Source organism: Gastrolobium bilobum, unplaced genomic scaffold (genome assembly GCF_033153095.1).
Source record: "Gastrolobium bilobum isolate Gb01-03AN ecotype WA unplaced genomic scaffold, APGP_CSIRO_Gbil_v1 utg4504, whole genome shotgun sequence".
In the NCBI taxonomy this organism is placed as follows: Eukaryota; Viridiplantae; Streptophyta; class Magnoliopsida; order Fabales; family Fabaceae; genus Gastrolobium; species Gastrolobium bilobum.
The window spans coordinates 59,326-87,166 of NW_026899275.1; the positions used below are offsets into that span (position 1 = coordinate 59,326).

At 35.0% G+C, this 27,841-nt stretch overlaps 2 protein-coding genes and 1 pseudogene across 3 annotated transcripts; 1 reads left to right on the top strand and 2 right to left on the bottom strand.

Annotated features, from left to right (window-relative positions):
* Positions 1–246: 246 nt before the first annotated feature.
* On the bottom strand, positions 247–5,300 carry LOC133289095 (alcohol dehydrogenase-like 6). Of its 2 annotated transcripts, none has more exons than XM_061486959.1 (10): positions 5,156–5,292; positions 4,880–5,016; positions 4,371–4,408; positions 3,225–3,547; positions 1,727–1,809; positions 1,556–1,631; positions 1,398–1,459; positions 980–1,075; positions 722–883; positions 247–470 (listed from the first exon to the last, which is right to left on the bottom strand). In XM_061486959.1, the coding sequence occupies exons 1-10, from the start codon at positions 5,190–5,192 to the stop codon at positions 354–356; spliced, it is 1,131 nt and encodes a 376-aa protein (XP_061342943.1). In that variant the 5' UTR covers positions 5,193–5,292; the 3' UTR covers positions 247–353. The 2 variants fall into 2 exon arrangements, 1 of the variants encoding a protein (XP_061342943.1); XR_009748446.1 differs by having other exon boundaries at positions 336–470; positions 722–858; positions 5,156–5,300.
* A 3,035-nt stretch (positions 5,301–8,335) lies between these two features.
* On the bottom strand, positions 8,336–17,605 carry LOC133289104 (uncharacterized). The gene is made up of 5 exons (XM_061486979.1): positions 17,311–17,605; positions 16,686–16,828; positions 16,258–16,442; positions 8,622–8,735; positions 8,336–8,543 (listed from the first exon to the last, which is right to left on the bottom strand). The coding sequence occupies exons 1-5, from the start codon at positions 17,554–17,556 to the stop codon at positions 8,416–8,418; spliced, it is 816 nt and encodes a 271-aa protein (XP_061342963.1). The 5' UTR covers positions 17,557–17,605; the 3' UTR covers positions 8,336–8,415.
* Positions 17,606–23,074: 5,469 nt separating this feature from the next.
* On the top strand, positions 23,075–27,776 carry LOC133289109 (putative pentatricopeptide repeat-containing protein At1g12700, mitochondrial; annotated as a pseudogene).
* The last annotated feature ends 65 nt before the right edge of the window (positions 27,777–27,841 follow it).

Genomic DNA, 27,841 nt, shown 5'->3' on the forward strand with positions numbered 1-27,841 from the left:
ACACTAGCTGAGATGCTTGCTAGAACGAGGTACTCAGTGAACAGGGTAAATACTCTAAATAAAAGGATGATGTTGTGAGGTGTATGGGAACCTCATGGTGGGGTCTAAAAGAACTAGTATGACATGTTTAAGCTAGGTTTAATCATTCCGCAACTTTATTTTGTTATAATTACAGTTTTGGTTATTTTAAATACGATATTGATTTCATTAAAATAGAAATTGTTAAAAAGAAAAAGTTTAGCCATATTTTTAATTGAAGTGCTATGATTGTCACTGAGCTTAATATCTTACGTAATGATAACACACCGGTTCGGTAACGGGTTGTTACATAAAGAAACGAGAAGCCATAGGAATTATCTTGGCATGTGGATAACACAGCGCAGACAGTTTCCGTCCCTCATGAGATTGAAAGCTTCGTTAATGTCATCAAATGGCAAATTGTGTGTTATATAGTCATCAATATGGATTTCCTGCATATCAATCATAATATTAGTACATATTCTTTTTCCTAAAAACTTTGTTTAAAGGAATGCATCTCCATTCTCAAACTATAAGCAATCAAATAATCCATAAGGTGAAAAGCACATGTAGAAAAGTATTATTCAACAAGAAAGGGAGAAAGGACAAGAAATAGACATTGCCATGTTTCATTTTAAAGTAAAAATATTTGAAGCATTCATGCTCAGATAAAAGGAAATATTCTGAGTATTGTTACTGTTACCTTGTTCACGTACTTCTCTACCAATGAAGGCAGATCAGATTTAGGTTTCCATCCTCCAAATAGAGATCCTTTCAATGTTCTTCCCATTAAGAATAGTGCATAATGAGCTGACATCTCAGGCTTAACCTTTGGAACACCTAGTGTTACAGTCAAACCCCAACCCTATGAGAAAAAAAGGAAAGATAGAATAATGTTCAAGTCTAACGAATAAAAGATTTTAAATATCAAAAAATGAGTTTTAGGTGTGTAGAGTATTACATCGCAGCATGATTGCAATGCAGTGGTTATCATATCAGTGTCACCTACACATTCAAAAGAGAAATCTGCCCCACCATCAGTAATGCGCTTAATAACCTGAAAATTTTCAACATATAAATGGATGTTATAACTTTTTTTTTTTCCTTGTACATGTGCTCATAGTTTATGTGCTGAAGTAAAATCATGTTAACCAAAATAACATTGACAATAAATAAATTTGTTTGGATCACACATGCAATTCTTAATCTAGTAACATACTTTTGATAGTCATCCATTACAATATATATCATCTTCTCCATGAGATAACTATGAAAGGTTAAGCACTTAAATTGGCTTTGTTACCATATAAAAAATCATTTCAACCCAAAAACTTAAGCTGTTGGGTGAGGCTACATTAATAGTTTTATATTTTTCTAACCTGGGCAATAGGTTCTTTGTAGGAGTTCGGGTTGACAACTTCTGTAATCCCAAAAGCTTCAGCTGTGGTAACAACCAAGAAGGAAAAAAATAGTAAATCAAGAGATTATAATAGGTTTAAATATAAACTTGGAGTAATTTGGGAACTGATTATGGTACCTTTTTCACACTTCTGTGGATTGTTGTCCACACCAATTATTCGAGATGCACCCCTTAGTTTGGCACCTTGTGCAACCTAATTGAATGGGAAGTTAGTTATGATTTGAAAAAGATTATTGCTCATCTGTTGAGAAGCTAAGACAGATACAAGTGCTGAGTCCCTGTACTTACAGAAAGGCCAACAGTTCCAAGACCAAATATTACCACTGTTGATCCTTTTGACACATCAGCAACATTCCATGCTGCCCCTATACCTATTGTTTTAAAGCAATGGGTCACATAATCAATAAACAACAAAAATTTATATAATAAATAACATAATAATTATAGTGCTCCCCATTGAGAAACAACACTTATTAGGACTATGGACCAGACAGTGTCTAGTAACAAAAGTACATAGTAAACTATATGTGGGATATAAGAAAGAGAAGGAAAATAAGTCCAGCATTAGCGTTATGGCCTACCTATTCATCCAATGCCACTTAGAACTAACAATTGCTTCAATGGTATCAAATCTTCACCTATACCAGTATCAATAGCTCAACTATACAAGCATTGAATCTGATTTCAAATCTGAGTTTTGGATCATTATCCAATGCATTATAATCAAAATTAGTTTCAAGTTTTTCTGCAAGTCTAGAAGCTGTAACAAATTATCTAGTAACATTTCTAAACTTGTTATTAAGTAACTCGTTAAAAATCAAGTTTTCAATAAATTAATCGGCTCAAAGTCATTCATTAATATTAATTTCGTTCTTATTCAAAAATTTTGACAGAAAATACATGATATTAAAGCAAACAACACAAAACAAAAATTGAAGAGGACATTTTACAGGGTAAACCTATGCATGTGGCAAGCATCTATGAGCCAGGTGAAGGAACACTGATACGCACTAAAATCAATTTAAAATATGAACTAGACCTCTGACAAATGACAATCAGTTTCAGATAACAACCAGAATTGTCTTTTAAACTAATTTAAGAAAAAATTGGACTAATTCATTCAGTGACTTTCAGTTCAAAGGATCACTTGTGATGATTTTACAATTATATATATTCATTGCACATTATTGTCATTGAATATACACTGTTTTTGTTTATTTGCAGAGGTCATCCTTTTCCTTTAACATACAAGCTGCTGCTCTCACAGAAGCATTGCCTCCTCTAACCATTCACAGGAAAAAAATAGGCAGAGTAGTGGCTACTAACCTATTACTACCTCATTTTAATATATATATTGTTGAGATATATAAAACTATTAATGTAGTCTCACCTAACAGCTTAAGCTTTTGGGTTGAATTGATTGTTTACATGGTATCAGAGCCTCGGTGTACCGGGTTCGATCCTCACCGCCCCCCACTTTCTTTATAGTGGAATTTCTTTCTTTGCACAGGTAGGTGGGCCTGTGCATTGTCCACCCTTCAAGCCCAATAGGCTCTCGTATGAGGGGGCGTGTTGAGATATATAAAACCATCAATGTAGCCTCACCCAACAGCTTAAGTTTTTGGGTTGAATTAATTTTTTACACACACACACATATATATATATATATATATATATATTGAAGTAACATAGTTTTAAGTTTTGAATGTTGATTACTAGATTTCCCATGACCTTATCCTTTCCTTTCCTTTCCTTAGAACTAATAATAAGCACTTGAAGCATTTACCTGCAGCAACCCCACAGCTCAGAAGGCATATTTTCTCAAGAGGTGCATGAGGGCTGACTTTCACTGCACATCCAGAGTGGACTACTGTATATTCACTGAAACTTGAAACAGCACAATAATGATAAATAGGCTTCCCTTTTATTGAGAAGCGTGTCTTCTGATCACTATGCATTAAACCCTTTCTCTCCAATCCCAAAACTTGACAAATGTTACTTTTTCCTGATGTGCACAGCCTGCATGCCATGCATTCTCCAATGAACACTGTTAGCACATGGTCACCCTCTTTGAATTCAGTCACTCCCAGTCCCACACTCTCAACAATCCTGCAAAACTATATGTAATGATTTAGCTAAAGCGATGTCCATGATGCAACAATCTAAAAAATACTGTCTAACATCAGCAATATTCTCCGTGCTGCTGCTGCTGCACCCTCATATTTGATCATTGTTACTCTAATTCATAGTTGTCAATAGCAGTTAGCGGCCGGTAGCGGCCGACCCCGAAAATGGTATAGTGGTGTAGCGGGTAGCGGTATTACCGCTACGGTAAAGTATTAATTCCACATATATTATACTAACAGTCAAGAAATGAGGCAATACTGCTTTTAGTATTAATGCTCAAATATAAGAAGTCACACAAAATCAAACACATAATTCCACAATCAATGTCAAATACAAGGAACATAAAGGAAGGATCCAAAATTAAACACAACTGAACAATAAAATTGTCAAATAGTCAAGTACAAGAAGTGAACTAATAAAGAAAATCATCATCATCTCCGGATTCTCCATCAAATTCCAACATGGGAGTGGTGTAGCGGTGTAGCAGGTGTAGCGGGTAGAGGTATTGCTGCTACGCTACGCCGCTACTTTCCGCTACGGCCAATGTCGCGTAGCGTCGCGGTTTGTAGCGGCCGACCGCCGCTACCCGCTACGGCAGCGGTTTAGCGGCGCTACGGGCCGCTACTGACAACCTAGCTCTAAATGAACTTAGCATCTCAGATTTAATCTAATTCTCATACCAGCCAATTAGATAACTCTTAAGAAAACAAAAATTCTTTGTAAGATATTCAAAGAAAATAACCTAAGGATTCATAGTGACTCATTGTAGCATTAATCCAAAAGTAGAACACTAAGTGTAGATTACCCTGATGCTTCATGGCCAAATATGCGAGGAAATATGGCCTGCACAAAAAAGCACCTTGTATTAGATATTTAACCCAATATACCTAAAACTATGACAAAATGAAACATCCATCAGCAGAATAAAACCTACCAGCATTCATTAGCTTTTATAAAACTAATCATCTTCCATATTCAGAATTTACTAATAAAATTATATTAATCAAGTAAAACATAAAGTTGATTGGTATACAATTATACATTGCCTCAGATATGATAGGTTGGCAACAAAAAGAAAAAAAAATGATGTTATTTAATTGCATCTAACAAAGAGTGGTTGCCGGGCACATGTTACCCAACATATGATTCCACTAATTTTCATGTTCCAGAAGATACATGAGAAGTTCTATGAAACAAGTTCTACATAAATGTAACATTGCCACATTTTCAAAATAGGAATGACATGAGGTGTCAAAATGGTTCATGTGGAGTGAGTAAACTGGGAAATAGGATATAATCACATAAAACACTTACATGAGATTCCCAAGCAGCAAGATCACTACGACAGAGAGAGGTGCAGACAACCTTAATCCGAATCTCCATTGGTTGGGGAGGACTCACTTGCACTTCCTCCATTACCAATGGCTCTCCAGCTCCCCATGCCACTGCAGCTGTTCCATCTCCAAGACACCATTAAAAAGACAAACCATCACATACCCATTATAAAACAAAGTACAGAGACATCAAAAGTGGAAGAAAATGAGTGAATTCATTCACCCCAAAAAATAAAAAAATGGTAGCTGAATTTACCTTTGCAGGTTATGACTTGAGGGGTTGATGATGACATGTTGCTGAATGAAGAAGAAGAAGAATTAAAAAGTGAAAACCAGTCCAAGAGAACTTAAATTGTTGATGGTGGTGGAGGTGGTAGGTAAGGAAGGACTAAGGATGATGCACATAGAAATTGCAAGTTGCAACTTTACTGTATCTAATTATTTTGCTTCTTTAGTTTTGAGTGAGGTTGGTAAAATGGCTGGTGGGTCAACGGTGAGAGAATACAATCGAAGGAACTGAAGAATGCCTCAATTTCTAAATACACGAATGGGCCATCATTACAATACGACATTGAAGTAAGAGTGCACATCTTTTTTAGTCCCTGTTAATATCTACGAAGTCCTTTTTAGTCCTTGGCAATATAAAAGGACCAAATTGGTCCTGAAATTACAAAAAAAGGGCTATGTTAGTCCTTATGTCAACTCTCAAATATGTAGAGTGACCATTTTCTTGTACTTTCAGGGACCAATTTGGTCCTTTTTTATTGTCAGGACTGAAAAGGACTTCGTAGATATTGTCAGAAATAAAAAGGGTGTTTACTTTTGAAATAAAGTACTGATACAAGTTTCACTAAAAAAGAAAAAAAAAAAGAGTACTGATACAAGCTGTATATAACGCAGTTACGAATGTTAGTTGGCAACTGTCAAGAATTTGGGTAAATTGAGGTTACAAGTTCGAATCTGTTATCACTATTTTATAATAAAAAGAAGGGGAAGAATATTGTAATAACTAGGGGTGTAAATGGGTTGGGCTTTGGTCTTCCTGACCCAAGTCTACATAAAAAAAAATTCAGTCTATCTGGACTACTGGCCTATTAAAGACTTTATTTGTAGGTCAAGTCTGGCCTATTTTTAAAAATATGAAAGTCCGACATGGCCTACAGGCCTTGTAGGCCTAACACTGTAGATACTAAACAAAAAAAATAATTGTATAGAGCAAAGAAAGTTTCATTCATGCATGCACTAGTACTTCTCATAAGAAAAAAATAACAAGCAAGAAAGAGTCAACATAATACATAAGCTTTAGAATGTATATCATAGAGGAATAGAGTCAAAGAAATAGGGAAAATAAGAAAAATACAATTATTGGGTGCTGAAATAAAGTCTACAAGAGAATGTCATTCATCTAAAAATTAGGGTTGGTATTGGTACTTTGCCATGTCACATAAAATAAATATTATTTTATTTTTAATAAATTAAATAAGCCAGCTTACAAGGCTTTGGGCCAGGCTTGACAAAATTGGCCTACGGCCTATTTGTTAGAAAAGTTTTCTTAAAAGCCTAAGTCTACTCTACTTTTTTGAAAGGCCGGGCCAAGCCAGGCTTAATGTAGGCCGGGCTGTAGGCTGGGCCGGGCCAGCCTGGCCCATTTACACCTCTAGTAATAACCGAGTTATGTTACTACCAATCAATCTTACCGTTAGATCGATTATGTTGATCCAACGGTTATATTTATTTCCATCTTTGTATGGTTATGATTCCCCGTATTTAAAGTGAAAGCATTAAACAGGGAAAATCATAACCATACAAAGGTGAAAATAAATATAAAGTATTAAATTTGAGAAATCATGACCATACAAAGATGAAAAAAAATATAACTGTTGGATCAACATAATCGATCTAACAGTGAGATTGATTGGTAATAACTTGGTAGTAACACAATTTGATTGTTACAATATCCTTTCCCTAAAAAGAAATACTTAGCCACTGGCATTGGTTAAGTTGTGAGGGATTTAAGTAGATTGAATTAAGTTATGTGTTCTGATATTACCGTCTCACTAAGTACTCGGTACAACTTCAGTTCAAAAAAAAATACTATATATATAATATATTATAATATTATAATATTAAAAAAAAAAAAAAATTTAGAAAACATGTCAGCTTATGTGTTATGCTCCTATTGATGGAATGTACATATACAATAGTAGTATATTAGATTTTTTCGTTCAATTCTCATTTGTATTAAAAAAATATATAAATATTTGTTAAATTTTGGTACAACTAGTGTAAAAAATAAAAATTATTATTAAACTTTTATTATGATGAAATTTTAACGATTAAACTTGGGCAGGGCACCTTATCCTTTTAGTTCTTTTAAAATAAATATTTGAAAAATAAATGTAGAGACATAACCGTTAATAAATAAATTTATGATAAAAATTATAATAATATACACACGTATTACTAATTATAAAAATGTTGACATTTACTTCAATTATTTTTTAATAATTGATTATAACGCTACATATTTTCTTTTGAAGTGCATCCACTTCATATGAAGCTGTTTATAATTTTTTTTTCTTTTTAAATGTTTGAAGTAGCACATATATTATGAAATACAGTAAGTAACTTAACCCCCCAAAGAAAAGAAATTGGAGTAAGTATATGATATAATAACATTTAGAAATATGGTTATTCAACAAAATGAATAACATTCAAACGTATCCCAACACATCAAGTTAAGTCTTGGCGTAGATAGCCAAATTCCAATTCCAATTTTCAACTAAGAAAGGATTTTTCGGCAAAGCCACGACTTGAGTCCAAGGGGATGTCCAAAATACGTGACATAGCAAAATCTTCAACATTTAACCAGATTAATATATGGGTAAACTTTTTCCTATGCAGCAGGAATGTGAATTTTTTTTCCTTGCATTTACATAGTAAATCGTGCCTCACTTTTTGTTTATTTTTTTTTTATAAAATGATAAGGCCCATTGTTTCTTTGTGTCAGCAGGAAGCTTGACAATTTTTCTACAAAAGGAGAGAAGCAAATCCCTTAATATATCATTATGAATCATTTTAATCTAAAACCTTAAAGAAATATAGTTATATTAATGATATATTCTTTCATACAAAAGCTCATTGAACTTGAAAAATGAACAATGGATCAAACTCAACCCAATTGTGATAAAAAAAACTCTGCAGTATTTAATATTTTTTATTTAATCACGAAAGCTCTAAAATCAATAAAAAATTATTTTAACCTAAAATCTTAAACTGTTAGATAAAATTATATTAATAATTTTATATTATATTTCTCTAACAATCAGAATATATCTTAACTTTTGATTGATATTCATCAAACCAATGCAAACTCTCATTGAATAGAAAAAAAAAAAAAAAAAAAACACTTGGGGAGCTGAAGGAGAAAAGGAAAGAACAAGGAGAAAGAATAGTACTCAAAATGTTAAATTATTGATTCACTTTCACAAGACAACAAAACATTAATTTTAACAATCATTTCTTCACTAAAACATAAAGAACAACACGGTTGCTGCAATAATCAGGATGCCAGAGTGTTTGATCCACACGGCCAATTGTGAAATTATTCATTGCAGCTTCTAAGAAGTACTCAAGAATGGCATCTGAAATCAGAAAACACAATTCAGAATTACGGTAAGAATTGGGGTCCAAAAAAGAAGAAAGATGAATGCATTCTTTACCATTTCGAAGTTCCCCAGCCAAAAATATTGTTGTATTAGGCCCAGAGAGCTGCCCAAGTGTCTCAAGCAAATCCGCAACAGCCCTCTCACTGTACACAACATCAGATCCTAGCACTGAAAAAAGAAATCAATTACTTGTTAGACATATAATATAAAATATAAAATCATTCATATGTCTTCATCTAATAATTTAAGCTTTTGAAAGAATTGGTTGCTTGATATGGTATTAAGGCCTATGGCTAAGTGAACTACTATTTGATTCTTGCTCCTCCTATTCTTCTAATAAATATCGTGAAATTTCTTAGCACAAATAGGTGGATCTGTACATTGTCCACCCTACAAGCCCAATGAACTATTATGCAAAGGGTGTAAAGAACCATTTCAACCCAAAAGCTTAAACTGTTGGGTGAGGCTACATTAATGGTTTTATATATCTCAACACGTCCCCTCACATGAGAGCTCACTAGGCTTGAAGAGTGGACGATACACAGGCCCACCTACCTGTGCGAAGAAAGAAATTCCACTAGAAAGAAAGTGCGAGGCGGTGAGGATCGAACCCGGTACACCAAGACTCTGATACCATGTAAAGAACCATTTCAACCCAAAAGCTTAAGCTGTTGTGAGGCTACATTAATGGTTTTATGTATCTCAACAAAGGGTGTGTTAGAAATAATATAGAATATAAACCATTCATATGCCTCTACCTAACACTTTAAGCATTTGCGAGAGTCGCTTGCTTGACAGTATTGAATCAATAAGCCATTCATATAATTAGTCAAAAATCGAAAAGCATATTCAATTCAGATTTAGGAGTAGATTATGCTTTCCAAGTAGTTTTTCTTGGAATCCCATTTGTTCTGGACTGGAGCATTGGACCCCTTAAACGGCCCATTCTCCACTCCCCACTACAAGACTATTGGTTCCTATCACAGAATATCTTCTCTCTCCCACAAAATAACAACCTTTCACCACTGAAGATACATTCCCCTCACATTCATCACTTGTAGAATCATTCACGTTGCGTCACCCCTTTTGGAATATTACACAACCACCTATATAACACACGTTCCTACTCCATTGCAAGGACCTTTGGCCATCTATGCATTTCACTCTTTCTGTTATTCTCTGACCACACCCCCCCCCCCCCCCCCCCCCCTTATCCATCGTATACATAGCATCCAACAACCTTCTTTCTCCTTAAACCGACTATAGTTGAGTTTTGGTTTTTCTCATACCAGTGCCGCTAGCTTGGTTCTCCTATCCAGGCTGAACACTTCATATATATAATTAGTCAAAAATCAAAAAGCATCTGATGGCACTCTTTCTCATTCAATTCAGATTTAGGAGTAGATTATGCTTTTCAAGTAGTTTTTCTTGGAATCCCATATGTTCAGGACTGGAGCATTGGACCCCTTAAACAGCCCATTCTCCACTCCCCACTGGCCACTACAAGACGATTCATCCCTATCACATAATATCTTCTCTCTCACAAAATAACAACCTTCCCCCACTGAATATATGATTCCCCCCATGTTTTGGCACACATTCATCACCTGTAGAATCATTCACATTACGTCACCCCTTTTGCAATATTACACAACCACCTACATAACACATGTTCCTACTCCATTGCAAGGACCTTTGACCATTTATGCATTGCACTCTTTCTCTCATTCTCTCTGAGCACTTAAAATTCTGCAGATGACCACACACACCACCCTTTCTCCACCGTATACATAGCATCCAACTACCATATTCCTCCTTAAATTAATACAGATAGATCAAGCAGCTTCACAAACTGATAACAAGCCTCCCAGTTCAACTGCACCCACGCGATTAGTTTCAAGATTTGCTAGTTAGTTATTCGCTTGTTAATAGCCGTTGTTAGTTTGTTAGTTAGTTTCTGATAGCTAACTTTATTCTTCAGCTTATTGCTGATAACCTTGTATATATATTTACATGAGCAAGATGCTCTCATTAATGCAATGAATATTTTTCTCAGTTTTAGTAATATGGTATCAGAGCATCTCTAGGCTCTGGCATCCACCTCCGCTGCATCTTCCTTTTCACTCTGAAAATTCCATTCTTTCTCGCTCATTCTTTCTTCTTGATTTCGATCTTCCATGGCTAATCAATTGCCACTTCCAGATTACCTTACTAATCCTGCAAATCCCTATTTCCTACATCCGAATGAAAGCCCCTCCTTGGTGCTAGTTACTCCATTGCTGAATGGGAGGAACTACCATTCCTGGGCGCGAGCCATGAGTATGGCACTTCTTTCAAAGACCAAACTCAGTTTCATTGATAGTTCTCTACTTCCACCAGATGCCACAGATCCTATGTTCTTGGCTTGGCAACGCTGCAATACTATGGTTCTTGCATGGATCCATAGATCAATCAATGATTCCATTAAGCAATCCATCCTTTGGATTGATCGTGCTTTCGAAGCTTGGAATGATCTTAGAGATCGTTTTCGTCAGTCAGATATCTTCAAGATGTCAGATATTCAAGAAGATGTCTACAAACTTCAACAAGGTGAGCTAAGTATCACCGATTATTTTACTGAATTGAAGAAGCTTTGGGATGAGCTAGATAATTTGAGGCCTTTGCCTTCCTGTCGATGTGTAGCTCCATGTACATGTGGTGCCATCACTCTGGTAAGAGACTATCGATGTCAAGATCATACAGTGAGGTTTCTTAAAGGCTTAAATGAGCAATATGCTCATGTAAGGTCACAAATCATGATGGTGGATCCTCTTCCACATGTAAGTAGAGCATTTTCTCTTGTAGTACAACAAGAAAGGCATTTTCAACATGATGGAAACTCATCCATAGATTCACGAGTTTTTGCTGGAAATTCGAGCACTGGAAAAAGATATGCTCCTGCTGACAAAGCAAGATTTAGAAACAATGGTCATGCTGGTTCTACCAATAATCGTGGAAGCAAGGTGTGTACACATTGTGGTAGACTCAACCATACTGTGGAGACTTGCTATCGGATTCATGGCTATCCTCCAGGATACAGGACATCCAATTTGAAACCTCGCAGTGCAGCCAATTATGCTCAACTTGGTGATTCTGAACATAGAACAGCTAATGATACTCAAGCTGGACTCACTATCTCACAGGAGCAGTATCAACAGCTTATTGATCTGTTACATGGCCAACATTTACATTCATCTACCAGTGAAGAAGTCACTCATTCAACTAATTTGGTTCAAGCTGTAGCCATGAACTCAAACTCTCTCCTTCCTTTAAACAATAACCACCCAGGTAATACATCTGTCCATTGGCTTCTTGACACTGGGGCCACGGATCATATTTGTCCAATACTTTCACAATTCTCTTCCACACATAAAATTTCACCTATATCCATTATGTTGCCAAATGGAACACGTGTGGTAACTACCCTTTCTGGTTCTGTACATTTGTCTGATTCTCTCACATTATTAGATGTGCTTTATGTTTCCGAATTTAAAGTCAATTTAATCTCTGTATCCAAACTTGTGACAGTTATTCCCTGTTATCTGACTTTTCACAAATCCCATTGCTACATTAAACAGGCCAACACCAAGAGGACAATTGGTATAGCTGAGGCAAGGGAGGGGCTGTATGTGCTAGTCAAGGAGCAAGCAAGCCATATTGTTCAAAATAAGTCAGAGTCTTCTCATAGTGGGATGCATACAGTTTTTACTGTTTCTGATCAAAATAATGCAAGACTTTGGCATTCCCGTTTAGGACACCTTTCTTTTCCAATTCTGAAACAGATGTCCATTAAGTTTCCCTTTATTCCTTGTGCTGATGTAAAGCCCTGTGATATTTGCAATATATCCAAACAACGCAAGTTACCTTTTTCTTCTAGTAATACAAATTCTAAAGCAATTTTTGATATGCTTCATGCTGACATTTGGGGACCATATGGTATCCCTTCAATTCGTGGACATAGATATTTTCTCACTCTTGTAGATGATTTCTCACGTTTTGTGTGGATTATTCTACTAAAATCTAAAGCAGAAGTCAGACAAAATCTGCATAATTTCATTACTTACATAGAGACTCAATTTAATACCAAACTCAAAGTCCTTCGAAGTGATAATGGACTTGAGTTCATCATGCCTGAATTTTACCAAAAGAAAGGGATTATCCATCAAAAGAGTTGTGTGGAAACTCCACAACAGAATGGAAGGGTTGAGAGGAAACATCAACATCTCTTGAATGTAGCTAGAGCATTTTATTTCCAAGCACAACTGCCTCCAAAATTATGGTGCTATGCAGTTGCCCATGCAGCTCACATTATCAACCGATTGAGTACCCCTTTATTACAACATAAGTCCTCTTATGAGATCCTGTATAACATGCCACCAACCTTACTACACCTCAAAACCTTTGGCTGCCTAGCCTATGCCAGTACCCTTTCTTCCCAACGACACAAGTTCTCCCGAAGATCTTGAAAATGTGCTTTCATTGGTTACCAAGAAGGTGTTAAGGGATATATCTTGTATGATCTAACCTCACGGGAAATTTTTACTTCATGCCATGTGATTTTTTATGAAAACTTATTCCCTTTTCATGTTAAGAGCAACAGTGAACCAAACCAACCATCTGATCCAATTTCAAATCCACCCTATCTTGACACCTTACCTCCATTACCTTTTGAAGCCAATTCATCACCCACTACTGATGCTCTTCATCCACCTGCCACTGACACCTCTTCCCTTCCTACCAACTCTGCCATTGACTCATCAGTGCCTTTAACAGTTGAGCCACGTTGCTCTGGTCACATTAAAGCTGCTCCACGCTATCTACAGGATTTTCACTGCAGCCTCTCTACTACATCAGCTTTTCAATCTTCCTCAGGTACCACTAATTTTCCTTTATCTCAATTTTTGTCTTATAAAAATTGCTCTCCCACATATACTCGTTTTTGTCTCAACACGTTCACCCATGTTGAACCACGATCATATGCTCAAGCCAGTAAATATGAGCATTGGCAAAAGGCTATGAGAGATGAAATTTCTGCCTTAGAGCAGAATGAAACCTGGATACTTGTTGACAAACCAGTAGATAAACATGTGGTTGGATGCAAATGGGTCTACAAAATAAAACATCATGCTGATGGCACAATTTAAAGGTATAAGGCACGGCTCGCTGCCAAAGGCTACACGCAAATGGAAGGCGTTGATTTCTTCGATACATTCCCACTGGTTGCCAAAATGACTACTGTCTGTGTATTACTGAGCCTTGCTGCAGTTCGCGGTTGGCACTTAGTTCAACTGGATGTTAACAATGCCTTCTTACATGGCGATCTTCATGAAGAAGTATACATGGCATTGCCTGAGGGCTTCTCTTCTTCTCATTCACCTCAAGTATGCAAGTTGCAGAAATCATTACATGGGCTTAAACAAGCCAGTCACCAATGGAACTCAAAACTCACCACCGCATTAGTTTCACTCGGATATGTTCAATCTGTGGCAGATCACTCACTGTTTGTTCATCATACTTCTAATTCATTCACTGCCCTACTCATTTATGTGGATGACATTGTACTTTCAGGTGATAACATTGATGAAATCAACCGTGTGAAAGCTTTTCTAGATTCTCAATTCAAGATTAAAGATCTAGGGAACCTTCGATTTTTCCTTGGATTAGAGGTTGCCCGCTCTAAGGATGGCATCATTATTAACCAAAGAAAATATGCATTAGAGTTGATTTCGGACAGTGGTCTCCTAGCATCTAAACTGGTTTCAACCCCAATGGATCCATCTATCAAGCTCAGTCATTCTAAAGATGCTTCTGATGTCATTGATGATGTTTCTTCTTATAGACGTCTCATAGGTAGGCTTCTCTACCTGACTACCACTAGATCAGATCTTAGTTTTGTTGTTCATCAATTAAGTCAATATGTTTCTGCACCAACTCAGTCTCATGTTACTGTTGCCAATCGTGTTCTTCGTTACTTGAAGAATGCTCCTGGTCAAGGTCTATTTTTCCCCAGCTCTGGTGATCTTCACTTATCCGGTTTTGCAGATAGTGATTGGGCTTGCTGCCCCGATACCAGACACTCTGTTACTGGTCTATGTCTATTTCTTGGATCTTCGTTGATTTCATGGCGTTCCAAGAAACAAACTACAGTGTCTCGTTCTTCGACTGAGGCTGAATATCGAGCCTTAGCATCTATTTCTTGTGAAGTTCAATGGTTAAAATTTTTGCTTACTGATCTACAAGTTCCATTTACAAAGCATGTTCCTATTTTTTGTGATAATCTCTCTGCAATTTATTTGGCCAAGAATCCAGCTTTTCACGAGAGATCAAAGCATATAGAAATTGATTGCCATATTACACGAGAGAAGATCAATGATGGTCTTATTCATTTGCTCCCTGTTCCTACTTCTTCTTAGCTAGCCGATGTGTTTACTAAGGCTTTACATCCTCATTTTTTCCAATCTTTCATGTCCAAGCTTGGGCTTCGTAACTTACACAGCCCAGCTTGTGGGGGGGTAATACAGATAGATCAAGCAGCTTCACAAACTGATAACAAGCCTCCCAGTTCAACTGCACCCACGTGATTAGTTTCAAGATTTGCTAGTTAGTTATTCGCTTGTTAATAGCCGTTGTTAGTTTGTTAGTTAGTTTCTGATAGCTAACTTTATTCTTCAGCTTATTGCTGATAACCTTGTATATATATTTACATGAGCAAGATGCTCTCATTAATGCAATGAATACTTTTCTCAGTTTTAGTAATATTGCACTCTTTCTCTCATTCAGCTTATTGCACTCTTTCTCTCATTCTCTCTGAGCACTTAACATTCTGCAGATGACCACACACACCACCCTTTCTCCACCGTATACATAGCATCCAACTACCATATTCCTCCTTAAATCGACAGTCGTTGAGCTTTGGTTTTTCTCATAACAGTGCCTCTAGCTCGGTTAACAACCCCTCAGTCCTCCTATCCAGGCTGGACACTTCACATCACCATTGAACCCGTTAATTTGCTTTTAGTCATTTATGGTTATACTAAGGGATTAGTTAATTGTGGCTGATTAAAAGAGAATTAGTATACCAAGGAATTGGATACTAGTCAAAATTGGGGATTCGACCATCAATAGTAGATCAAGGGTTTCCATTAAAGCTTAGATTCAATTACTTCAAGAGAGAATTAAGTGAAATCTGAATCCTAACATCAATTTTCATTGAGCAAATTTCTTGTTCTTGTTTTGTTAACTTCTTCATATTAAAAATACAACAATATCGGTTTTGATTTCAGTACTTGTATTTCAATTCATCCTAGAACTTTCTTCAATCTACAATCATCCAAATAGTGTTATCCTTAATGTATTAGTAATTGGTAATCTTCAGTCTCCGTGGAAACGAAGTTCCACTGCATTACATATATGACTCGGTGCACTTGCCAAAGCAATAACATATCAGACAAAGGAAATTCAAACAGTGAATAAGGCATACAAATCAGAGGAAAAAAGATAAAATTAACTACAACTCTATGCTTAGAATAATACGATAATCACAGCAATATAAATGACTGCAACATGTAACAATATAAGTTTTCTAGTGCACGTAGTTGAAACTTGTTTATTCCTTGTATGTTGTTAGAAAAGGTTGAGGGAGGATTATTACCGTAATCAGGTGTGGGGTCAATGATTTCTGGATCAGGATCTTCTCCCCATGTGAATTCAGTTGCTGTTACAGAACCCCGTAGAGAAACATGTTTCATATTGGTTTCAATGTTCTTTCTAAGTAGCCTCAGCCTATCAGGCAGATCAGTAAGAATGACTTCACCACCCAAAAGAGCTGCAATGCAACTAGGGAAGAAAAAATAAGAATAGTGCATTATAGACTGAGTAATAACAAGCTAAACAATAGTTCTTTACCAGTTGCTAGACAACTTAGTCATAAAAAAACAATGCAAATGCTCAAAGCTCTAGTTTTCTAGTTCATTGAATCCACATGAAAAATGTTAAAAGCTAATAAAAAACATATTGACAAGCTAAAGCCATTTGGCACAAACTGATCAACAATAAGACTGAGATTGTGATTGTAATTACCCGACTAATCCGCAACCCGATCCCAACTCAACAATCTTCTTGCCTTGAAGAACAAGCATCCCTGAGTCAACAGAATGCTCTAGAAACTTCCCCAATACAACTCCACTGTCCCACATCACTGCTCCAGTTACTCCAGGCGTGCCCTTAAATCAAAAGTTCAAAAATCCTTAACTTGAGCTGAACACAACAACAGGCAATTCATGGTATGGCAATTTAACCATCAAATTTTAAACCTAGTAATTAGTAGCATGAAAAGATACAAGCTGTAGCAGAAGCTGCTTGAGAACTAATGTAAATTATACATGTGAACAGAACCCTTACATCTAAATTATCAAAAAAGAAGTAGATAATCTTTCTCTATCTCTCAATTATCACATACACAACCAACAGGAAACACGGCAAAAGTCACCAAGGGCTATCACAAGCTTCTAACTTTAAGCAGTAATAATCTGTAACATAGTATTTTATGCAATGGGTCATCATGTTTGGGCTAAAAAGAACAAATGGGTCACCGAGTTAGAAGCCACGACATTATCAAAATCAAAGCTTTTACCCATAACATTTAATTAAGGCAATGCCCCCAAGCGTTAGATGGAAGAAGAATAAGAAGAAAGAAGAGAGATACCAAGGAAGAAGGGGATTGAAGAATGGAGAGAGAGTGGCCACAAGAGTCAAGGCAAAGTTTCAAGGAAGATTGAGAAACAAAAGCGTTGGGTTTGGAAAGTGTAGGTTGTTGAATACCCCAAAGAAGCATGGTCTCCTCCGCAGCTGATTCCTCCCCAGCAACCACCAACCTCACCTCACCACCGTAGGAACCCAACTTCCCCATTGGTGCCTCTTCTTCTTCTTCTTCTTCTTCTTTGCTGGCCATTATGTTCTCACTCTCAATCTCAGACTCAATTGGGTTCCACCGTTTTCAATTCGTTGTTTCATGGTCTTCTTGTCTTGTGTTACCCAATAACCAAAGAGCTGGCATAATTTTATTTTATTTTTATCAATCTTATAATTTTACGTCCCACCCAAATTTTTGTTTTTTATCACGATACAATTTTATCTAATGAATCATGAAAAATATATTTTCCTTTTATTATTTTATTAAACACATGGAAAAATAAAAAAATAAAAAAAATCATATTATTTGTTTTAAAATCATTTAATCTCTTATATTTTTTAAGAATTTAATTTTTTTTAATTTTTTTAATTTTTTTTAATTTTTTTTATTTAAATCCACCGTTAATGCCTTTAAATATTGGGCTATTTCGTTCATTTTGTCTACGTGAAAAGCACAAAAATACAAGGGAAACAAGTGATTGAAAAAAATACAAGGAATAAGTAATAAAATATTAAACCAGAAGGGTTTTTTCTTTTTTAACTTTCCCTTATAATAATTTAACAAAAAAAAAAAAAAAAACTTGATGTATGAAAGAGTATGACACATAACAATCTAATGTGGTATATAACTATGGGAAAAATATTTCTTCAGTTACCAGAGATAAAATTATCTTCAGTGGGTTCAAAATGACCTTGTTTTGAGGTTATAAAATTAAAAAATTATAATGATAAAGACTAATATAATGCTGCAATATATTATAATTACAAAAATACCTTGATTTCTGTCACAAAACGACGTCGTTTTAAGCTCACTGGAGATAATTTATCTTCATCGACCGGAGAAATCATTTACCCTATAACTATTACAAATAAAGAATATTATGTTCAAATATCATTCACATGTGTTTTGTATTCATTATTTTTTATTATTGTCTATCGTTATATTTGAATATATTATTATTATATCAGAAATAATTATCTCATGTAACAGAGACAAAGTAGTGAGGTCCACATTGTTTTTTTTTTTTTGTTTTTTTTTTTTTTGGAGTTACCCAACCCTAATTATCTCTTTGAGACGAGTTGGCTCCCCTCGGTATCCCCACGAGCTTCGACTCTTTGAGCCGGCTATGGGACTAATCCGGAGTGCTGGAGAACAGTGATGGCTAAAGGTTCAGCCCCTCCCCAAGAATGCATTCAGCGGGAATCGAACACATATCCAACCCCACTTATTATCTTGTCTCATGCAACATGAGATTAATAGATCTCTTATTATATATGTACATGGTTGTTAAAGAATAAATTATTATTATCTTAATAGTTTATTTTAATAAATTAAAATTATTATTTTAAAATAAAAAATAGAAATAAAGCATCAATAATATATGTGTTTATATTTAAAAAAATAAATATTTTATATTATTTAAACTTAATTTTTTTTTGGTAAACTATTTAAACTTAATTTAAGTAAACCGTAAAAGTGCTAAAAAATATAATAAGTAATTTACTCTAATTTACACGATTTATTTTTATGTGCTCTTATAACTTTATATATATTATTCTAATTTTTTTTTGGTAGACGTATGTATTATTCTAATTTACGCTAAACTCCGCTTTCTTTCTTTTTTTATTAAAAATTAAATGGTAAATATTACAAGTAATTATTACTTTTAAATCATAAAAAATAGATAAAGGATTCCTGATTTGACCTAAAATATAATTCACATAAAGAAGTCACTTAGAAATAATTGTTTTATATCATTCTTATATTTTAATTAATTTATTAAACACATATAAAGAGAAAATAAACCATTTTTTTATTTTTTAAACTAAAGATGCAAACTTGAAAAAAAAATTACTTATTTTACATTACATTAATTAAACTCGATTGACCCAAGACTAATGCCTGTTTTGATTATTATTTTATTTTTAGCTTTTTTTCTCATTATAAGTAGAAGTTAGCTTAGATAAGTTTTTACAAAAATACTTACAATAGAAATTTTTTTTTTATATAACGAAAAAAAGAAGCTAAAACTCAAAAGTTTTTTGAAGGAGTTTTTTAAGTTATATCAACTTTTTTTAAATGTATACTTTTTTAAATAAAAGATAAAAATCTCATATAATAATCAAACAACTTATACCTTTATATTTAAAAAAATTATTTTTAACTTTAACTTAAAAATAAATTTTAACTTAAAAAAAAATCCAAACAACAAGTAAATACAATGTCTCAAATCTCAACACAGTGAGAATAAAAATATAGTTTTATTATGGAATAGAATATTATGTTATCTTTTTCTATTTTTTTTTTTTTTGATAAACTCTATTCCTATTTTACTTATTCATCTCAAATACTGTTCCATCAAAATGAAGTGAATGTAATGACGAAGGTTTGTTGAGAATATAATTATAAACTATCAAACTATGATGCATGATAGCGATTCACGGCAAGTGCACCGATCGTACAAGTAATATAATGATTAAGTAAGAGATCGTTCTCACAAGGATTACGGTTCAAGCACCAATTCACTATTGCAACTTAAGTTGGACAATCAAAGTTGTATTTGGAACAGAATTTTGGATTTGGAATTTAAAACATTAAATGCAAAAATTAAAATAAGAATTTAAAGATGTGATTTACTCTAATGAATCAAGAATAAAAGCAAGAAATTAAAGATGAGATTAACTAATTTAAAAGAACGTAGCTAGGGGTTCGATTTCCTTTAATCTCTTTATTATGTTTGAATTCCTTCTTAATGTTAATCGTCCTTAGTATCAATCTAATCAATTCTTCCGCATATAATTAGGGCTCAATCCCTTGTTATCCTAAACCTTCACGATCTTGGAAGAACCCTAGTTCCCCGGTTATTCCCTAAGAACATAAGCATTAAGTTCAAGAATCTTAAAGATTACGCAAACCCTATGTCTATCCCTAGAATCATAACGTTTGCGATGAAGTTATCAGATATGGATCACACACCAACATCCCTATTGTCATGCATTTACCGATGATCATTATATAAGATTCAAGCCTATATAAAACATTAAAAACAGATAACTTCATTCATGATATAAAGGAAAATTAACATACGAATTGTTCAAAGCATAATAAATCGACTAAAATCCATCTAACCCTAACTACTTAAAGAACTAGCCAGACATAGCAAAATCAAGAACAAAATACAATATAAAAGCTCCCCCAAACTCCATAGGTGATTGGTGAATCTTCAATATCTCTAGTGAAAACTTGATGTTGATCCGTCTCCGCCGCTCACGAACATGAACCGAGTGTTTCTCCGCGTTCCCTCTGTCTCCAAGCACCAAGAAGTGTTTTTCAATATGAGAAGTTAATTAATTATGGTCCCCAACAGTGCTTTTATTGGCCAAGAGTTCGTATCCTAGTAGAAAACTCGAATGGGCCTAAGTTGGATATTTCGGGGCGCTTAAGCTTGCTTCAGGCGCTTAAGCCCCCCAGGACGGTGATGGCAAAGTTCGCATTGCGAGCTTAAGCGCGCTGGAGGGCGCTTAAGCGCGCTGGAGGGCGCTTAAGCGCGCTCCTCGACTTGAAATTTCCTTCTTGGTCCGCGCTTAAGCCCTGAGTTGGGGGCTTAAGCGCCCAAAGGCAGTGGCTATTGTGTTTTTAGGGAGCTTAAGCTTCGGAATGGGGCTTAAGCTCCCTCTGCTAACAACTTGATAAGATCTTCAATCTTCTTGGTTTCACCTTGATTCATCTTCTTTTCTGATTTGATCTCCCTTTATCCAAATCTTCATATTTGAATCTCTTTGTCATCAAATCCCTTAAAATTAGCAAAGATAATTCATTTAATTAATTATTCATAAAATTCATGATTATCATATTAAAACCCTAGTTTTTGACTTGTTTAACCTAATAATTTATATTAATTTAGTCCATAAAACAAGATAAACTCAAGGTTTATGAAACAATATGTTGGGTATGGTTCATACTTCGCATGCTGATGATGACCCTAGTTGTCAGAGTCAGCAGAAAGGTAACTGGGGTCCCGCTCATTGGGTGAGGTGAGGTGGATATAGTACAGACAAGCTGGACGTAACCTAAATTGGGTGAACCAGGGTAAATAGTTGTGTCTATTCTCTCTCTCTCTCTCTTTTCCGTTTCGATTTGTGTGTTGTCGATTTCCAACACATAATAAGTCATATAACCAATCAAATATTTAAATTTCATAACATAGATATAAAAAATAACAATTTTTCGTACTTTGTTAATTTTTCATCTCAAATTTCATAACAGAAAAAAATAATTTATAAATTATTTCTTTTATATTTAGTTAACAAAATAAAATTAAGATTTATTTTTTTAGAAAAAAAAGTGTCTGAGCGTGTCCAAACGTTGACCGCGTGTCGAAAAAAGTTGACCGTGTGTTCAAAAAAACGTGTCCAAGAGTTGACCGCGTGTCCCCAAATATTGACCGTGTGTCCGAGTGTGTCGGAGCGTATCCATGTCGGACACGTGTCCGACACGCCATTTCTTAAAAAAATTGTGTGTCCGTGTAATAAAGCTATCAGATGAGGGAGAAAATCTTCGGTGCTACCAACGCATCGAAATGCAATATTCATTTATTTTAGGATATGTAGTTAAATTTTGTTCAAATTTTTGGACACCAAAGATCCACCAATTTATCCCAGTATAAATAAACTACAAATGCACGGAACTTCGGGGAGCATTGACTGCAGGGACCCCTTTTTGAATTTAATGTATCCCTTCGGATGTGACATATATCCCGTACATACTAGCGGATTACCTCAGCGATTAATCGATTATGGTGTTGTTAGAGGTGTAAAAAAATTAGGTTAGACTTTGATTTAAATAAGCTAGGTCTGTGTAAAAATCATTGAATCTGACCTGGCCTGTTAGCCTATGTAGGTCCCAAATTATAAATCTGGTCTGACCTATATTTAAAAAATAAAAATCTCTGTTTGCCTGTTTAAGCCTATTAAATATTTAATAATTAAAAAAATAACTAAAATAATATTATTTTATTATTCAAAATTATTAAAATAATAATTTTATTTATTTTATTTAAAATAAATAATATGTTATAAGCCGGCCTGTAAGTTTATAGGCCGGCCTATAGACTTATAGGCTCGATATGTATAAAAAAATCTATAACGTATTTTCTAAATAGATTTTTTTAATAATCTAAGTCTGTTTTATTTTACTATTTATAATAGATTAAGTCTGACATAATTAAGCTAGACAGTAAATCCTATAAATAAACTTAACTCAATTACACCGCTAGATGTTATGGCAGTTTGGAAATTTTTTATTTTTACTCGATGATGGCATTTAGATATATTATATTTAAAAAAGGGCGGTACGGGGAATGTGTCGAACTTCGGTGCATGATGATAGTGCTAAAAGTTTTCTCCAGATGAGGATGCAAAATAGGCATTTAAAAAAGATAAATCGTTCAGATAAGCCTTCAATCATTTAGTATCAGGTTTGCTCTTCACATGAACCAACCCTAACAACATTGGTATCTGCTAAGTGCTAACACATGTTGAACTTGAATTCAACAACAATGTCAGTATCAAGGTTAAAGTATCCTGTTTCCATTCCAAGGTTTCTTTCAATCCCCACATTTCTTCTTTACTTTCCTTCGACCTCAACGCTATACTATCATTCTCACTCTCAATCTAAGCCCTCATTCATTCACAAACCTGATGATGTTGTTTCCTTCTTCAATCGCATGCTCCTTATGCATCCTACCCCACCAATCATTGAATTTAACAAGATTTTAGGATCCCTTGTGAAGATGAAGTGTTACCCAACTGCTATTTCCCTTTAAGACAAACTCTGTTAATTTGAACATCTTGATCAATTGTTTCTGCCACCTGACTCAAATGAATTTTGCTTTTTCTGTATTAGGCAAGATTCTCAAGAGGGGTTATCATCTTGATATCATTACCTTGACAACACTTATAAAAGGTTTTTGTCTCAATGGTCAGGTTAAGGAAGCACTGCACTTTCATGACAAAGTGGTAGCACAAGGATTTCAGTTGGACCAAGTTTGTTATGGAACCTTGATCAACGGGTTATGTAAAATAGGAGAAACAAGAGCAGCCCTTGAGTTGCTGAGGAAGATTGAAGCGAAATTAATTAAACCTGACGTGGTAATGTACAGCACAATCATTGATAGCTCATGCAAAGATAAACTTGTGACTGATGCCTGTGATTTATATTCCGAAATGCTTGTGAAGAGAATTTCTCCTGATGTTGTCACTTACACCTCTCTGATCTATGGCTTTTGCATTCTGGGTCAATTAAAAGATGCAATTGGTTTGTTAAATGATATGTTATTGAAAAACATCAACCCGAATGCTTATACCTTTAATATATTGGTTGATGCATTTTGTAAGTGTAACATCTCCGTCTCGAGCTGGTTCAATTAACATACACATGATATAAACAGAAACAGCGGAAGACTTAACTTACGAAAACATGAGCTAACTTTTTCCTTTTCTAACTTAATTCTTACTCGGCGTAAATGAAAATCGGGCAGAGTTTCCTTTATAAATCGGACAACTGGGGATTTTTCAATCCCACTCAGAAGCATTTCCTGATAAACAGTTTATACAACATATCAATTCCGAAATACCAGGTATCCAAATATAATCAAATACCCATACATGGGTGCATGCATAACATGGCTCCGTGCCACTATATCTAACAGCATGCCATCAAAACGTAAACCTATCTGAATATTACATCATCATATAACGTGCCTGAATACCCAAATGTACATGCATCAAACTGACAGACATGTACAAAACATATACAGGCCACATACAAAATATAGGATCTAACATCATGATCCACAAAATACGGAAATACTAAATGAAGGTACTATACTCCAAAATAAAAGTAGTCTACAGCTATTCAAAATCCAATCCGTCCAAATCCTCAGCCACGTGTCGCGTCCCTGACTAGAGAAGTCTCACCGGGGATCTGGGCACCTGAAAATATGGCCCCAACGAGGGGTGAGATTACAAATCTCAATAAGCTCCAGGTTTATAGAGAATTCTCCATACCCCTGGCTCACTCCTGCATGAAAGTCAGATACAGAGTATACAAATACAACATATAACAGATATCATAACAGAACAGAGCATATATCTATATCATATCAGAGATGTGCGCCGTCATTCCCAAGGGAGGACCCCAAGCGGAAATCACGCACGTGTTCCCGAGGGTAGACCCCAAAGCGGAACCAGACATATCAGAGGCGTACACCATCAGTCCCGAGGGAAGACCCCAAAGCAGACATCCGGGTACTATACAATCAATGGCCAGAGATTGTTACAGAAATCATATTACAGAAGTCATATCAGAGCAGAACATATCATGTTATCAAATAACTCTATATGAATGCATCTATACAAAGCATCTAAATAACAGTCATATAGTCCAACCATAGTTCACTAACCATGGTGGAGCACTCAAGCAGGAAAAGACTCCTTAAACATAGAGCTTACCTCTTGAAGCTTTACCAATACGCTTACTTGTTGCACAAGTTACTTATATGTCTTCAAGAGATTCCGATCCTTTTTAGTCCCTAGGTACACCTAGAGCAAGAATCCACAAATACAAATCAATAAAATGCTATCATGCCTAGATTTTCCATAAGGCATACATTTTATCGCTTATCTTCCTTTCTTTATATTTTTGCCAATGTTATGCCAATACACAAGTCTAGACCACCTTATACTCGTTAGCATTCTTTAATTTTAATCAAGTGTTCACTTGAGAATTTTCAACATCATTCATGCCATTTTCTTTAAGAGGCCGTGAACCTACCCTTAAGGGACTCAAGGTATTTTTCAACCCTTTTTCAAGCCATTTCACTTCTTAAGTCATCAATTTTATACAACGAATTACAACACATTTCATTAAAATAAAGTGCAACAAATATATCCCTAAGCCACCCTATAGGTCGAATTCTACAAGGACAATAGGCAAAAGGGTTCTTTTCTTTTTACTTATTCTTTCTTCACTTAGTTTTTGCAACTTGCACCTACATGCATATATATACATTATGTCCAATTAAATTTTGAACAAATGACTACTCTATGGCACCTCATGGCCGAACCTAGAGGCATAATACCCCAATATTTTTTCTTAATTTGGTATTCTTAATAACTCATCACATTTCCACTTATTCCAACACATTAAGCCTTCCAACTACATGAATTAAAATTTTGTACATCCTTCCCTCATTACACTATGAAAGCCGAAACACAAGGGAGTCCACACCATGGATTTTTTTCCATTTTTCATATATACAAATACTTACTTCATATTCTTATATCCAAAACACCAATAAACCATAATCAATTCAAATTTTAAAATCAAGACTTTCCACCAAAACATACTCATAATTTTCAAAACATAAATCACAAGAATAAAACCCTAGAATTAGAGATTTCTTACCTATATTTGCTATTCCAAGGTTCCATGAACAAAACCTAAGCTTTGCTCATCCAAAAGCCTCACTTTTCTTCAAGGGTGAATAGTGTCACGAAATTGGAGGGAGGAAGAACTCCTCACACACTCAACTATAACTCAAACTAATAGGTGGAATGGATTCATTGAGTGGTTTCCAATCAATTTCATGTAGTGGGTCTTTGGATTTGGTGGCATATTCAAGAAGAAATAAAAAAAAAAGAAATAAAGCCCTAAACCCCCCCTTCCATGATGAACTCCACGGTTTGCAAGAGAGAGAAAGGAGTTTTAGTTGTGTGAATAGTGATTCACTTGAATGACAAAGCTTTATAGTCACATGTGACTTTTTAACAGATGTTTTTCTTTCGCGTATTTTCACTTAAACTGACCCGGAACAAACTCAACGCTACAAACATATTTTTATTTTTCTAAAATCATTTACATTAATTTTTATTTCCTAAGGAACAATATTTATAATTCACAGTGTGGTTTCTGCACCGTTTTTGACGAAATGCACTGTGAACCACAACTGTACTTCGTTTACTTCTGAACTTAAGACTTATACACTTGTCATTTTCTTGGGCCTATATCGACTTGCTTGGCATATATTGAACTTTCTTATTCTTATTTCTTCAATTATTTATTTCTGAGCTCTACTGGTTGCTTAAACAGCAGTACAAAATACCCGGCAGAAAACACTATTCACGAGATTTTCACGGAAAGTGCCAGACTATACAATTTTTCGTTCTAAACTCATATATGGAGTCAAAATTGTCAAATTATGTCTCTAAAATCATTTTGCTTATTTAAGCTCTACCGGTTAATTCACAAGACTGCGAATTCTCCGACATAACGCACTGTTCATAACCTAGTCATGATTACAGTCAAAATACTCGAAATCACTCACTGAATCTAATTATGGCATTTAAATCCTTAAATTAAATCTCTCACTAAGATTGACCAGTTAGGGTCATTATAGTAAGGAAGGAAAGGTCAAAGAAGCTAAAAACGTACTAGCTATGATGATAAAAGATGGTGTAAAACCTAATGTTGTTACTTATAGTACATTCATGGATGGGTATTGTTTGGTCAATGAAATGAACAATGCGAAATATGTATTCAACATTATGGTTCAAAGGGGAGTGACTCCTAATTGTTGGAGCTATAGTATCATGACTAATGGATTATGTAAGATTAGAATGGTGGATGAAGCCATGAATCTCTTTGAAGACATGCATTGTAAAAATATGCTTCCTGATATGGTAACTTACAGCTCTCTTATTGATGGCTTGTGCAAATCAGGGAGAATCTCTTATGTATGTGATCTTATAGACAAGATGCATGATAAAGGTCAGCCACCTAATATAGTCACTTATAATTCCTTATTAGACGCATTATGTAAAAACCATCATATTGACAAGGCAATTGCATTACTAACCAAAATTAAAGACCAGGGAATTCTGCCAAATATGTACACGTACACTATATTAATTGATGGACTATGCAAAGTTGGAAGACTTAAGAATGCACAAGAGGTTTTTGAGGATCTTTTGATTAAAGGCTACGATCCAACTGTCCGGACATACACTGTTATGATCAATGGTCTGTGTAAAGAGGGCTTGTTTGATGAAGCATTGGCCTTGCTATCAAAAATGGAAGACAATGGTTGCACCCCTGATGCAGTAACTTCTGAAATAATTATTCGTGCACTGTTTGGAAAGGATGAGAATGATAAGGCACAAAAGCTTCTTCATGAAATGATTGCTAGAGGCCTACTGTAAAAGTAAAACTAGGTGAGATACTTTCTATGTACACATAAAGTTATTTTGAATTTTGATGATGACCA

Bases quoted from the DNA above. Each gene is read 5' to 3' on its own strand.
- LOC133289095 (XM_061486959.1), bottom strand. From the start codon at position 5,192: ATGTCATCATCAACCCCTCAAGTCATAACCTGCAAAG. The intron at 5,017-5,155 runs GTAAATTCAGCT...GAGATGGAACAG, and splicing joins TCAAGTCATAACCTGCAAAG to CTGCAGTGGCATGGGGAGCT. The intron at 1,460-1,555 runs GTACCATAATCA...TTGTTACCACAG, and splicing joins TCCACAGAAGTGTGAAAAAG to CTGAAGCTTTTGGGATTACA.
- LOC133289104 (XM_061486979.1), bottom strand. From the start codon at position 17,556: ATGGCCAGCAAAGAAGAAGAAGAAGAAGAAGAAGAGGCACCAATGGGG. The intron at 16,829-17,310 runs GTATCTCTCTTC...TTTTGATTTAAG, and splicing joins TTCAATCCCCTTCTTCCTTG to GGCACGCCTGGAGTAACTGG. The intron at 16,443-16,685 runs GTAATTACAATC...TTTCTTCCCTAG, and splicing joins TCGGGTTGCGGATTAGTCGG to TTGCATTGCAGCTCTTTTGG.